Source organism: Aythya fuligula, chromosome 2 (assembly GCF_009819795.1).
Source record: "Aythya fuligula isolate bAytFul2 chromosome 2, bAytFul2.pri, whole genome shotgun sequence".
NCBI classification, from domain to species: Eukaryota; Metazoa; Chordata; class Aves; order Anseriformes; family Anatidae; genus Aythya; species Aythya fuligula.
Genome location: NC_045560.1, coordinates 159,168,390 through 159,182,711, shown reverse-complemented (window position 1 = coordinate 159,182,711; position 14,322 = coordinate 159,168,390). Strand labels below are relative to the sequence as shown.

The window sequence follows — 14,322 nt, the reverse complement described above, 5'->3', positions numbered from 1 at the left end:
CTGGCTGCCCGGTGCTGCCGCTTCCCCGCTGACCCCCACAGCCCTGACCCCTCTCTCTCCCCCCCCCAGGCCCTGCTGGCGGTGCCGGACCCGGCCCCCCCCCGACAGAGCAGCAGGACGCAGCCGCCTGCCCCGAGACCCCCCTGGTGCCCCCCGCCATGGTGCTGCGGGAGTCCCCCTTCCCCAGCCGGTTGCTGGCGGCCCTGGACGCGGTGGCTCAGGGGCTGCTGTGCCCCGGCTTCTGGGCCCTCAACCGGCTCCTGGACCTGCAGCCGACCACGGCGGAGCGGGCACGAGGCCGCGGCTGCTGCGGCTGCACCGTGCGGGCGCTGGCGGGGCTGGCGTGCGCGGCGCTGCTGCTGCTCTCGCTGCCCTTGACGGCGCTGGGGCTGCTGCTGTGGCTGCCCGTGCAGGCGACTCGCCGGCCCTTCGCCTACCACCACCACGCCACGACGGCCGCGGCACCGCCGTCCTGGGACCTGCGGCAGCGCCGCGGCTTCACCTTCGTGAGCGCCAACCTGTGCCTGCTGCCCAGCGGGCTGGCCAAGTTCAGCAACCTGGGCCGGACGCTTGAGCGCGCCGCCTACGTCGCCCAGCAGCTCGTGCCCGAGCCCCCCAGCGCCCACCACAGCCTCATCCCGCGGCCCCGCGGCGAGGCCGGCCCTTGGCGCTACGGCAGCGTGGCGGTGGAGGTGGAAGGGGCCGCGGCGGAGCGCACCGTGGCCAAGCTCCTCCCGGCGGACGCGTCCCGGCACTTCCCGGCGGAGCTCTCCGAGCGCTTCCCGGCGGACGCGGATTTCCTCTGCCTGCAGGAGGTGTACGACGCGGGCGCCGCCGCCCGCCTGCGCCAGCAGCTGGCCAAATCCTTCCCCTACATCGTCTACGACGTGGGGGCCCGCGGGCTGCGGGGCTGCGGGCTGAAGCTGTTCGGCAGCGGGCTCTTCCTGGCCAGCCGCTACCCGCTGCTGGCCGTGCAGTACCACTGCTACCCCAACGGCGCCCGCGAGGACGCCCTGTCCGCCAAGGGGCTGCTCTCCGTCCAGGTGACCGCAGCCCACGGCCCCGGCACCCCCCCCTCGGTTCTCCCCCCGCTGCCAGGAGGGGAGCAGGGGTGGGCGCCGCGTCCCCTGACGGCTCCGCATCCCCCCAGGTGCTGCTGAGCTGCGCGCAGGGGCAGCGCGTCGTGGGGTACCTCAGCTGCACCCACCTGCAGGCACCCGCACGTGAGTGGGGGGCTTTTGGGGGGGCTCAGGGAGGGGGCGTGGGGGGCTGGGACAGCCGGTGACGCCGTGTCCTCGCGCAGCCGACGCCGCCATCCGCAGCGAGCAGCTGACGCTGGGGCTGCACTGGGTGCAGCTCTTCCAGGACGCCCACCAGCAGCGCGGGGACATCGTGGCCTTCGACGTCTTCTGCGGGGACCTCAACTTCGACAACTGCTCCCGAGGTGGGGACGGGGGGCACGGGCTGGAGGGGGGGGGGCTGCGGGACGCCACCTGCGGGTGCTGGGGGCTGTCGGGGCCGGTGGGGTGGCGGTGACGTGTCCCCTGCTCCCCGCAGGTGATGAACCCAACCAGAGCCACGAGATCTTCAAGCTGTACCGGGACCCCTGCCGCGTGGGGCCCAAGCAGGACGAGCCGTGGGCCATGGGTAGGACCCGACTGCCACCCAGCCGCCGGCTTTGTCCCCGTGCGCCAGCGCTGGTGCCTCGGGCAGAGCCATGGGGACGCGTCCCCGCTCCCCGTCCTGCTCTGCTGAGCCCCAGGCTGGCCGGGGACGTGGCACGGGGCAGCGCAGCCCCCGCTGATGGCCCTTGCTCATCCCCATCCCCATCCCACAGGCACCCTGCTCGACTACCTGAAGATCTACGAGGAGCCCGTGTCCACCCCCGAGAACATGAAGAGGTGACAGCTGGGGACACGGGGAGAGGGAGGGGGGATGGCCCTGGGTACTGCGGGTCCCCAGAAGGCCACCAGTGTCCCCAGGCAGGACAATGGGGTGGAGGAAGAGGGAAGAGGGACGCCCCTGCCCAAACTGCCCTGGCCAGGGGAGGGGGCTCGATCCCAGCCACAGGGCTCCCCCTGTGCCCCTGCACCCCCATGTCCTCCGTCACCACATCCCCATGCCACCGTGTCCCTGTCACTGAGTCCCCGTGCCGCCACATCCTCATGTGACCGCGTCCCTGCGCCACCACATCCTCGTGTGAGGGAGTCCCCGCATCACCGTGTCCGTGCCACGTGTGCCTGGTTCACCACGTCCCGGTGTCACCACATCCCGGTGCCACTGTGTCCCAGTGCCACCACGTCCCGGTGCCACCACGTCCCAGTGCCACCACGTCCCAGTGCCACCATGTCCCAGTGCCACCGTGTCCCCATGTCTTGCTGGACAGGCTGCAGGCTCTGGTGGTGCTGTGGTGCCCCCCACCCCATTGCAGGACCCCAGGCCTCCCCCTGACCCCCTGTGCCCACCCCCTGGTCCCACCCAACCCCCCCCCCGGTGCGGGACCCTGGGGTCTCCCCTGACCCCCGTGCCCCCCCAGGACGCTCTCTCAGCCCGGGGGCCGGCGGCAGTTCCTGGCGGGCCCCATCCTGTCCAGCGGGCAGCTCGACCCCGAGGCCGGTGACGCCTGGCAGGGGCGGCGCGTGGACTACGTCCTGTACCGGCCGTGCCGCGACAACCAGCCGCTGCGTGAGGTGAGTGCCGGGGGGGCACGGCTGGGGGGTCCCGCCGGACCCCCCCCCCAACATCTGCTCCTCTCCCTGCAGGAGGTGGAGAGCTTCTCCTTCATCACCCAGCTGGCCTCGCGCTCCGACCACCTACCCGTGGCGCTGCGCCTCGCCGTGAGCCCCATGGCCCGCTGAGCACTGGGGAGGGGGCACGCAGCCCCAGGGGGAGGCACACAGCCCCGGGGGGGGCACACAGCCCCTGGGGGGCCGGCCGGAGCCGTGCCCCCCTCCCCGCAGCCGGAGTGCGGCCAGGGGGCTCGCCACGCACAAGGGGGGTGCCGGCACCGACAGGGCTCCAGGGACACATCCGTGGGGTTGGGGGCTGCCGGGGGGCAGCGCAGCCCCACGTGTGTGAGCCTGGGCCGGGGGGGGGGGCAGCCCCCCCGCCCCTCACACCATGTATTTTTTTTATTATTTGCAGAGAAATAAAAGCGATGTGGGCAGCAGGGCCGTGCGCGGAGGGGATGCGGATGGTTGGGGAGGGGGCGCAGAGGGGCTGCGGGGCCAGGAAGGGCCCCCCCGGGGGACACACGCACATTGTGCCCCCCACCACTGCCCAACCACCCCATTATGCACCCCCCCAATGCATTGTCCACAGCCCCAAGGCCACAACGACCCCTTGGGGCTCACCGGGTGGGGGGACCCTCGGTTCCCAGGGGTCTGCTCCATGGGGACGGCTCCGCGGGGACCCCCACCACACGCTGCCACGCCGGGGTGGCCCAAAGGCTGGTTTATTGGAAGGCACTGAGCTGGTGGGGAGCGGGGAGGAGCTGGTGCTGGGGGGCTGAGCCCCGGGGGGCGCGGGCAGGGGTCCTGGGGCTGTGTGGGGGCCGGGGGCGGTGAGGCACAAGCGTGGGGACACGGGGGTGGTGGGGAGTGGCATGGGGGGAGAGGGTGCCCCACGGCGGGACCCTGAGCCCTGCCCCGCAGCGGGGGGACCCTCCGGCCCCCCCTGCCTTGGAGTGGGGGGCAGAGGCCAGGGGACGCCCCTGGGAGTGTGCGGAGCTGGGTCTGGGGGGGCTGCCCCAGGGAGTGCGCGTATGGGGTGGGGGGCTGCCCCCTGGGCTGTGCATACATGGGGACACGGGGCCGCCCTGGGGCTGTGCGTACCTGGTCCTGGGGGGCTGCCCCCCGGGGTGTGCGTGTGTGGGGCTGGGGGCTGCCCCACGGGGTCTGCCTACCTAGGGTGGGGGCTGCCCCGTGGGGCGTGCGTAGCTGGGCTGGGGGCTGCCCCATAGCCCCCAGCTCGGGGCCCGGGGCCCTCACACGGCCTCCTGCGCCCGCCGGTACTCGAAGAGGCTCCCGCGCTCCGCAAAGCTCCGGGGCGCCGCCGGCTCCGCGCCATCCTCGGTGTCCCCGGCATCCCCGGGGGGCCCGAAGCCGCCCCCGCCGGGGGTCTGCAGGCAGAAGACGTCCTGCGGAGGGAGGCAGCGGTCATGGGGAGGGGACGGACGAGGGGCACAGGGCCGGCGGGGGGCACATGCATCTCACCCCCGGCTGCACCGGCACCGATGTCTTGGCGCCCAGGTTGATGGTTGGCCCGTCGCGGCGCAGCAGCAGGTTGAGCCCCAGGGCGCCGGGGCTGCCTCCTGCGGGGACACGGGGGTGAGTGGGGCGCCGTGGGGCACGCCGTGGGGTGTGCCGTGGGGCAGGGCGCAGGGCTCACCTCGCAGGCCGTAGGGCTGGATGGCGCGGCGCTCGCTCAGCACCGACAGCACCATGTCCTGGCGGAAGAGCAGCTCCCGGCACACGCCGTCGCCCCCCCGGTAGCGCCCGGCGCCCCCCGAGCCGCGGCGCAGCTCGAAGCGCTGCAGGACCACGGGGTACCTGGGGGGTCGCGCGGTCAGGCGGCGCGGGACCCGGCGCGGCCCCCCCCCCGGCCCTGCACCCACCGCTGCTCCAGGACCTCGGGGTCGGTGATGCGCGTGTTGGTCATGTGCGTGTGCACCCCGCTGCGGCCGTGCCAGCGGGGACCGGCCCCCGCGCCCCCCGCCACCGTCTCGTAGTAGCCCACGCGCTCGTTCCCGAAGGTGACGTTGTTCATGCAGCCCTGGGGAGAGGTGCCGGGGGAAGGGTCCGGCCCCACATCCCGCGTGTCCCCCTCCCCAGCCCCCGCCCTACCTGGGAGGCAGCGCAGACCCCGAAAGCCTTGAAGATGACGTCCACCACCCGCTGCGAGGTCAGCACGTTGCCCCCCACCACCGCGGCCTCGGGCGAGGGGTCCAGGATGGAGCCCTTGGGGATGATGACGCGCACGGGGGCCAGGCAGCCCTGGGGGGGCAGGGACACAGCTGGGGGTGAGCACCCAGACCCACAGAGCAGAACCCCAAAAAGCTCCTGCCCCAAGAAACAAGGTCCCAGGACCCCCTACCCCAACGTCCCTCATCCCCCAGGGCTCTGACCCGCTCCTGTGGACAGCCCAGGGGTCCTGGTGTTCAGGGGTCCCTATGTGACTGGGTACCCCCACGCCAGGGGTCCCAGTGCTCAGGGGTCCCTACATGACCAGGTGCCCCCACGCCGGGGGTCCTGGTGCTCAAGGGTCCCTATGTGACCAGGTGCCCCCACACTGGGGGTCCCAGTGCTCGGGGGTGCCTATGTAACCGAGTGCCCCCACGCCAGGGGTCCCTGTGCTCAGGGGTCCCTATGTGACTGGGTGTCCCCACACCAGGGGTCCCAATGCTCAGGGGTCCCTACGTGACTGGGTGTCCCCACATCAGGGGTCCCAATGCTTGGGGGTCCCTACATGACCAGGTGCCCCCATGCCAGGGGTCCTGGTGCTCGGGGGTCCCTATGTAACTGGGTGCCCCCATGCTAGGGGTCCCAGTGCTCAGGAGTCCCTTCATGACCGGGTGCCCCCAGGCCGGGTGTCCCGGTGCCCACCTGGTTGAGCGGGATGTCCTGCCCCACCATGCAGCGCAGGCAGTAGATGAGGGCCGAGAGCGTGATGGCGCGGGGGGCGTTGCAGTTCCCGTACACCTCATGCCCGGAGCCCGAGAAATCGAACACGGCGCTGCCCTGCGGGGACACGGGGTGGGGGACACGGGGTGGGGGACACGGGGACGTGGCAGGGCGCAGTGGGGCGTGGGGGGACGCTGCCTCCTGGCCCCGCCACCCCGTGCCCACCTCCTGGGGGTCCACCTGCACCCGCAGGCGGATGGGGGAGCCGTCGTCCATGCGGTCCTCAGCCTCCACGGCTGCGCCCCAGCGGGCGGCGAAGCCCCTCAGCATCTCGCGCACGGCCAGCTCCGCGTTGGCCTGGGGACGGGGACGGCATCAGGGGCCGGTAGGACGGGGGTGGCGGCATCACGGGGAGGGGGGCGCGGGCACTACCTGGATGTGTCCCATGTAGGCCTGCACCACGCCGAGCCCGTAGAGGCCGATGAGCTCGGCCACCAGCTGGATGCCCTTCTGGTTGGCAGCCACCTGCGCCCGCAGGTCCGAGAGGTTGTCCTGCAGGTTGCGGGTCCCGCTGCAGCCCGCCAGGCGGCCCGGCGCCATCAGGGCCTCGGTCACCGCTGCGGGGACGGGTGAGCGGCGTGGGGAAGGTGGCGGTGGCGCCCGTCCCCGTCCCTTGTCCCTTGTCCCCGTCCCCGTCCCCGCCGCACACCCACCCTCCTCCTGGAAGACGCCGTCCTTCACCAGCTTGAAGGAGACGAAGACGGCCCCCTCCTCGTGCAGCGCCTTGGAGTGGGGGGGCATGGAGCCGGGCGTGATGCCCCCGATGTCCGCGTGGTGCCCGCGGCTGGCCACGAAGAAGACGGGCTTGGGGACGCCGGGCCAGAAGACCTGCGGAGGGGCTGGTGTGAGGTCCCCGGGGTGTCCTTGAAGTGTCCCCAAGGTGTCTCCAGGGTGTCCCCAGGGTGTCCTTGAAGTGTCCCCAGGGGGTCTCCAGGGTATCCCCAGGTGGTCCCCAAAGTGTCCCTAGGGTGTCCCAAGGGAGTCGCCTGGGGGTCCCTGCAGTGTCCCCAGGGGGTCCCCAGGGGGTCCCCAAGTGGTACCCAGGGGGTCTCTAGGGTATCTCCAGGGTGTCCCCAAAATGTCCCTGTGGTGTCCCTAGGGTGTCCCCAGGGCATCCCCAGTGTGTCCCCAGGGGGTATTCCCCAGGGGGTCCCTGCAGTGTCCCCAGTGTGTCCCCAGGGTGACCCCAGGGTGCCCCTGCAGTGTCCCCAGGGTGTCCTCAAGGTGTCCCAGGGTGTCCCCAGGGGATCTCCAGGGGGTTCCCAGGGTGGCCATAGGGTGTCCCCAGGGTTTCCCCAAGGTGTCCCAGGGTGTCCCCAGGGTGTCTCCAAGGCGTCCCCAGGGTGTCCCTGCGGTGTCCGGGGTGTCCCTAGAGTGACCCCAGGGTGCCCGCGCAGTGTCCCCAGGGTGTCCTGGCGGTGTCCCCAGGGTGTCCATGGTCTGTCCACGGGGCGCCCATGGGGCCACCTCCAGGGTGTCTGTGGGGTGTCCCCGGGCAGCCCCCAAGTACCCCCACCCCGCGCGTCCCCGGGTGCCGCACTCACGGGGGTGATGACGGTGAGGTCGGGCAGGTGGCTGCCCCCAGCACAGGGGTGGTTGCTGAGGAGCACGTCCCCCTCACGCAGGTCGTCCCCCAGCCTGCGGATCTGCGATGGCAGCGGGTTTTGGGGAGGGCTCAGCCCCACGGGGGTCGTGGGGGGGGCTTGGGGGGGCTACAAGGCACCCCCTCACCTGGAACTGGACGGTCTCCTGCATGGCGCCCAGGTGCACGGGGATGTGGGGGGCGTTGGACACCAGCCCCCCGTCCGGCCCAAAAAGGGCGCAGGAGAAGTCGAGGCGCTCCTTGATGTTGGTGGAGATGGCCGTGCGCTGCAGGATCCGGCCCATCTGCTCTGCGGGGGCACCGAGGGGCCGGGCGGGCCCTGAGGGGGGGGAGCGCAGGCCCCCAGCCCCACGGATTTCACCCGGGACCCCCCCCACAACTCCAGACGAACCCCCCCCCCCCCGGCCCGGTGGCTGTGCCCACCTGCGATGCTCATGAAGCGGTGGGAGAAGATGGAGAGCTGCACGGGGTCGAGCTGCGTGCCCACGGCGCTCGGCCGCCCCGAGCCCACGGCGATGCAGACGTCGCCGAGCTCCGTCAGGCTGGCGGTGCAGCCCGGCTCCACCAGGATGGTGCTGGGGTCGGGGGGGGACGTGGCGTGGGGGGGGGGCGGCCCTGGCGCCAAGGGGCGGCACGGAGCCGTGCCCAAAATGGGGACGGGGCTGGCTCGCTCCCACTCCTTGGCCCCGCAGGGAGGGAACCCCGGTGCCCGGGTCCCCATGGTCCATGCGGAACCCCAGCCTGGGGTCCCACCAGCACCTGGGGTCCCACCAGCACCCTGGGGTCCCACCGGCTCCCCAGACCCCCCAACCCTCCAAACTCTCTGGGGACCCTCCTCCAGCACCCTGGGGTCCCTACCAGTTCTCCAAGGGCCCCACCAGCTCTCCAAGGTCCCTGCCAGCATCCTGATGTCCTCCCAGCCCCCTCAGGTCCCCGCCAGCTCTCCAGGGTCCCTGCCACCTCCCCAGGGTCCCCACCAGCCCCCCGGGGTCCCCGCCAGCCCCCCTGGGACCCCCCAGCCCCCATGTCCTGCCTGTTCTTGTCGATGATGATGGCGGGGCCGGGGATGGAGTGGTCGCAGGAGAGCTGCTCCAGCAGGAACACCGGTGTCTCCAGGTACCCCTCCTCGAAGTAGCACCGCGTCACCTGCGGGGCCGGCACAGCTCCAGTCCCATGAGGCCCCCCCTCACCCAGAGCCCCGTGGGGGGGGGGTCAGGGCCGGACCCCGCACCCCCCTCACCGTCTCCACGCGCGGCGGCTCCCCGCTGGGTGCCAGCGGGCTCTCGCAGCTGATGCCGGTGCTGCCGGTGCCGCGCACCCGCACGTCATCCACCACCACGGCGCGGTCGGGGATGGTGAAGCCAAACTCCGTCCTGTACCTGCGGCACGGGGAGGGGGTGAGCGTGGCCGGGTGGGGGAGGCCCCCACCCAGAGCCGGGGGGGGCCGGTAGGGACGCACCGGCTGGCGAAGGCGGCGGCGAAGTCCCCGGCACGGCAGGAGCTGGGGGTCGGGGGGTGCCCCTTGGCCGAGCACATCAGGGCGCAGTCGGTGCGCTCGTAGCGCAGGTGCAGGAACGCCTCGGTGCGGATCTGGTCGCTGCGGGGCCAGAAAAGGGGTCAGGGGGCTGGGAGGGGGGGGGGACACACAACGCGGTGGGGGCGCTTCGGGACCACCCCTCACCTGGAGAAGCCCTGGGCCGCCAGCGCCTGCCGGCACTCCTGCTCCAGCGCGGCGATGCGCTCGTCCAGCTGGGCGAAGGCGGCCGGCTCGTAGCGGAGGGCGCAGGGCACCTGCGCCTCGTGCACCACGTCTGCCAGCGCCATCCCGTACGCCGACAGCACCCCGCTGTACCTGCGGGCACCCAGCGCCGGCGGCGGCCTCAGCGCCCGCCCCGCGCCCCCGGACCGGGCTGGGGGACCCCGTCCTGGCCCCCCGCGTACTTGTGGATGAAAACCTTCTTCATGCCCAGGGCGCGGGCGATGGCGCAGGCGTGCTGTCCCCCCGCGCCCCCAAAGCAGGCCAGCACGTGGCGGGAGGTGTCATGGCCTCGCGCCTGTTTTGGGGGAGAAAACGGTGAATCGGCGCTGGCAGGAACGGAGACGACGGGGGGGGAGTGGGGGGACCCCCGCGGCACGGCGCCCACCTGCGTCAGGGCGCGGATGGGCCGGCACATGGCCTCGTTGGCCACGCGGATGAAGCCCATGGCCACCTCCTCCACCGACATGGGGGGCTGGCCGGGGGTCCCCGCGCCCACCCGCTCGGCCAGGCCCCGCAGCGCGCGCAGGGCGGCGTCGCGGCACAGCGGCTGGTCCTCGCCCGGCCCGAAAATGCGGGGGAAGAACTCGGGCAGCAGGCGGCCCAGGCACAGGTTGGCGTCAGTGACGGTCGGCGGCCCCCCTGTGTGAGGGGATGGGGTGGGGATGGGGATGGGGATGGGGATGGGGATGGGGTGGGGGAGGTGAGGGGGGCCCCACGGCACAGCCCCCACTGCCCCGTGCCCCCCGCTCACCCTTCCGGTAGCAGGCGGGGCCGGGGTGGGCTCCGGCTGACTCGGGGCCGACCACAAAGAGCCCGGACCTGGAGGGGGAGACAGCGGGGTGGGGAAGGGCATGTCCCCATCCCATCCCATCCCATCCCATCCCATCCCATCCCATCCCATCCCATCCCATCCCATCCCATCCCATCCCATCCCAAAACCATCCCATCTCCATCCCAACCCCATCCCAACCCCATCCCACCTGCATCCCCAACCCATGGCAATCCTATCCCAGTCCCAATCCCATCCCCATCCCATCCCCATCCCATCCCATTCCCCATCCCATCCCATCCCCAAACCATCCTATCCCTATCCCTATCCCATCCCCATCTCCTCCCCATCCCAAAACCATCCCATCCCCATCCCATCCCCAACCCATGGCAATCCTATCCTAGTCCCAATCCCATCCCCATCCCATCCCATCCCATCCCAAAGCCATCCCACCTCCATCCCCCACCCATGCCAATCTCAACCCATCCCATCCCATCCCCATCCCATCTCCATCTCCTCCCCATCCCATCCCCATCCCCATCCCCCCCCCACCCCGTCCCCACCTGAAGAACAGCATGGAGCCCCCCCCGGCCGCCACCGTGTTGATGTCGAGCTGCGGTGCCTGGATGCTGACGCCGGCCGTGGTGGCCTCGAAGACGTGCTCGTACTCCCCGGCGTAGCGGCTCACGTCCGTCGAGGTGCCTGGGGAGCGCGGCTCAGCCCCGGCCCCGCGCCCCCCGCACCCCCCCTGCCTCCAGCCCCCAGCCCCACTCACCCCCCATGTCGAAGCCGATGACGGGCTGCCCGTCCTGCTGCCGGTACGTGGTGACGGCGTAGCCCACCACGCCGCCCGCCGGCCCCGACAGCACGGCGCGGGCACCGCTGAAATGCTCCATGGGCGTGAGGCCGCCGTCCGAGCGCATGAAGAGCACCGGGACGCCCTGGGGGGCGGGCGGGCGGTGCGGTGAGTTTATGGGGCCGGGCACCCCCCCCCCCCTTGCCCCGAGCCCCGCACCCGGCCCCGACTCACCCGCAGGCGCTCGGCGAAGCCGGCGCAGAAGCCGTCGAGGTAGCGGCGGATGCAGGGCGTGAGGTAGGCGTCGGCGCACGCCGTGTGCCCCCGCGGCACCGCCCGCGCCATCGCCGTCACCGCCGAGGACAGGGACACGTGCTGGAAGCCCAGCTCCCGCGCCAACGCCCCCACCTGCTCCTCGTGGCCCGGCCAGCTGCCGGCGAGAGGGGTGACGGGGTGGGACGGGGTGGGACGGGGTGGGACGGAGCCCCCCCTGTGCCCCCCATCCCGTGGGGAACTCACGCGTAGGAGTGCAGCAGCAGCACGGCCAGGCTGCGGATGCCGCGGGCCAGCACCCGCTCCAGCTCCCGCCGCAGCGCCGTCAGGTCCAGGGGTCGCCACAGCAGGAGGGTGTCCCCGGTGCAGCCTGGGGACAAGGCGGGCGTCCGGGGTGGGGGGCTCGGCGGCACGGCACCCCCCAACACACACACACACACACACACAGCCCGGTGGTCCTGGCCCCGCACCCACCTGCCAGCCGCGGCAGCGCCTCGGAGCCGGGCAGGCGGCAGCCGGGCTGCTGCGGGATGAGCCGCTCGTCCACCTCGATCACCTCCTCGTACAGCGCCGCGGGCATCGCCGCCTCCTGCGCCGCGACACCGCGCTGCGGGTGCGCACGGGGAGGGCACGGGGGGGACCCCGACACCGGCACGGCTCCGGGGCGTTGGGGGGGAGCGCCCGTGACCGTGACCGTGACCGCGAGCGCCGGCGGCGTGGGGAAGGGGGAGGGAGGGTGCTGGCACGGGGCCGGGGCTGGCACGGGGCCGGGCTGGGGCCCAGCGGCGCTGGCGGGACGCGGCCACGCGCAGCCGGGGCCTTCAAGGACGTCTGCGCCGGGCAGAGGACGCGGTGCGGGGAGGAGGCAGCGCGAGCGGCGTCCGGGACGGGGACGGGGACGGGGACACGGCACCGCCAGCGCGGGCAGCGAGGGGCACGGGGACGCGGTGCGGGTGACGGGGCCGTGCCACACAGACCGGGTGCTGAGGGTCACCGGGACGGGGTGCCGGGAGCACCGAGGGTGTGGGGCGCTGCGGGACGCTGCCCCGAGCATGGGTGGTGTGGGGAGAAGGGGTGGGGAACCCCGACACCGGTGTGGGTTATGGGGGGGACACGGCACCCCGATCCTAGTGTGGGTTGTGGGGACACAGCACCCCGATCCTGGCACAGGTGAGAGGGGGACACTGCCCCAAACCCGGTGCAAATGGGGCCAAGGCACCCCAATCTTGGTGCAGGTGGTACCCCAACATTGGTGTAGGAGATGGGGACACGGCACCCCGATCCCAGTGCAAATGGGGACATGGCACCCTGATCCCAGTGCAAATGGGGACATGGCACCCCGATCCCGGTGCAGGTGACAGGGACATGCCACCCCAATCCCAGTGCAGGTGATGGGGCACCCCAATCCTGCTGCAGATGATGGGGACACGCCACCCCAATCCCACTGCAGATGGGGACACGCCACCCGATCCCAGTGCAGGTGATGGGGACACGGCACCCCGATCCCGGTGCAGGTGATGGGAACATCCCACCCCGATCCCAGTGCAAATGGGGACGTGCCACCCCAGTCCTGGTGCAGGTTATGGGGCACCCCAATCCCAGTGCAGGTGACGGGGACACCCCACCCCGATCCCACTGCAGGTGATGGGGACACCCCACCCCGATCCTGGTGCAGACGGGGACACCCCACCCCGATCCTGGTGCAGACGGGGACACCCCACCCCGATCCCAGTGCAAATGGGGACACCCCACCTGATCCCGGTGCAGGTGAAGGGGACATCCCACCCCGATCCCAGTGCAAATATGGGACACCCCACCCCGATCCCAGTGCAGATGGGGACACCCCACCCCGATCCCACTGCAGATGGGGATACCCCACCCTGGTCCCACACGGCGCCGCCTCTCACCAGGTCGAAGATGCGCGGCCGCGCCTGGGTGCCGATGTGCAGGAGGTCGCGGAAGCCGCGGGTGAGCAGCAGGGCCACGCGCTCGCCCCGGCGCTCCAGCAGCGCGTTGGTGGCCACCGTGGTGCCCATGCGGATCCACTCGATGCGCGACGTGTCCAGCGGGCGCTCGCGCGGCACCGACACCCCCATCTCCTGACACGGCCCCGAATCAGCCCCATGGCCCCGGGGGGGTGTGGGTGGGGGTCCCTAGGGACTCGTAGTGGGGGTCCCACCACCCCACCAGGCATGGAATGGGGTGCGGAGCAGGGGTCCCACCACCCCACCACTCCTGGGGGCATGGAGTGGGGGTCCCACCACTCCTGGGGGTGCAGAGCTGGGGGTCCCACCGCCCCCCTGCCCTCGGGGACATGGAGAGGGGGTCCCACCACTCCTGGGGTCCCAGGGCGGGGGTCCCACCACCCCACTGCCCCCAGGGGTGTGAAGTGGGGGTCCCACCACTCCTGGGGTCACAGGGCGGGGGTCCCACCACCCTATTGCCCCCAGGGACATGGGGCGGGGGTCCCGCTGCCCCCAGGGGGTCCCACCACCCCACCACCCCTGGGGTCACAGAGTGGGGGTCCCACCGCACCCCTCCCCACGGGGACAAGGGGCGGGGGTCCCACCACCCCACTGGGCACGGAGCAGGGGTCCCATCGCCCCACCGCCCCCCAGCAGCCCCCCCCTTACTGGGGGGGGGCCACGGGACCAGTACAAGGAGCGGGGTCTGGTGCTGGGGGGGGCACGGGGAGGGAGCTGGGAGGGTCCCGGGGGGGTCTCGGGGGGATTCCCGGGGGTAGGACCCAAGGGGGGTCCCCGGGGGGTCCCGGGGGGAGTCCTCAGGTCCCGGGGGGATCCCACGGGGAGGGTCCCGGGGGGGTCCCGGTGCCGCACCTCCTGCAGGACGCGGCGGATGCCCTCGGTGGGGGCGTCTCCGTAGCTCGGGTCCTCGGAGAGCAGCTTCAGGACGCGGACGCGGCCGCCGGGGCAGCGGGCGAAGACGTCGGTGAAGGTGCCGCCGCGGTCGATGGCGAACTGGAACCCGGCGGGGACCGGCGCCGCCATGGCGGGGCGGCCCTGCCCGGTACAGGCCCGGTACGGCCCGGTAAAGTGCGGTCCGGTGCTGCCCGGTACGGCCCGGTACTGCCCGGTATGGCCCGGTACGGCCCGGTTCGGTACTACCCGGTGCTATCCGGTAATGCCCGGTGCAGTCCGGTACTACCTGGTCCGGTCCGGTGCTGTCCGGTGCTGCCCGGTACGGCCCGGTTCGGTCCTGCCCGGTACTACCTGGTCCGGTCCGGTGCTGTCCGGTACGGCCCGGTGTGGTCCGGTCCGGTCCGGTGTCGCCCGGTGCTGTCCGGTGCTGCCCGGTGCTGCCCGGTCCCGCCCGGTCCCTCCCGGTCCTCCCTGTCCCGTCTCGGTCCTGCTCACCCCGTCCCGTCCCGTCCCGGTCCCGTTCGGCCCCGCCCCCGCCCCGCCCCCTCCCCGCCCCCTCTCC

General features: G+C 72.7%; 1 protein-coding gene across 1 annotated transcript; it reads right to left on the bottom strand.

Moving 5' to 3' along the window:
• Window positions 1-3,583: 3,583 nt before the first annotated feature.
• Window positions 3,584-14,100, bottom strand: OPLAH (5-oxoprolinase, ATP-hydrolysing). Its single transcript, XM_032182001.1, has 26 exons — window positions 13,719-14,100; window positions 12,789-12,980; window positions 11,356-11,470; window positions 11,128-11,251; window positions 10,843-11,038; window positions 10,588-10,753; window positions 10,376-10,514; window positions 9,795-9,862; window positions 9,429-9,682; window positions 9,226-9,338; window positions 8,966-9,136; window positions 8,744-8,881; window positions 8,525-8,663; window positions 8,318-8,430; window positions 7,708-7,859; window positions 7,413-7,573; window positions 7,226-7,327; window positions 6,335-6,509; window positions 6,054-6,238; window positions 5,847-5,978; window positions 5,604-5,738; window positions 4,845-4,994; window positions 4,616-4,773; window positions 4,390-4,550; window positions 4,215-4,312; window positions 3,584-4,138 (listed from the first exon to the last, which is right to left on the bottom strand). The coding sequence occupies exons 1-26, from the start codon at window positions 13,887-13,889 to the stop codon at window positions 3,986-3,988; spliced, it is 3,861 nt and encodes a 1,286-aa protein (XP_032037892.1). The 5' UTR covers window positions 13,890-14,100; the 3' UTR covers window positions 3,584-3,985.
• Window positions 14,101-14,322: the final 222 nt, after the last annotated feature.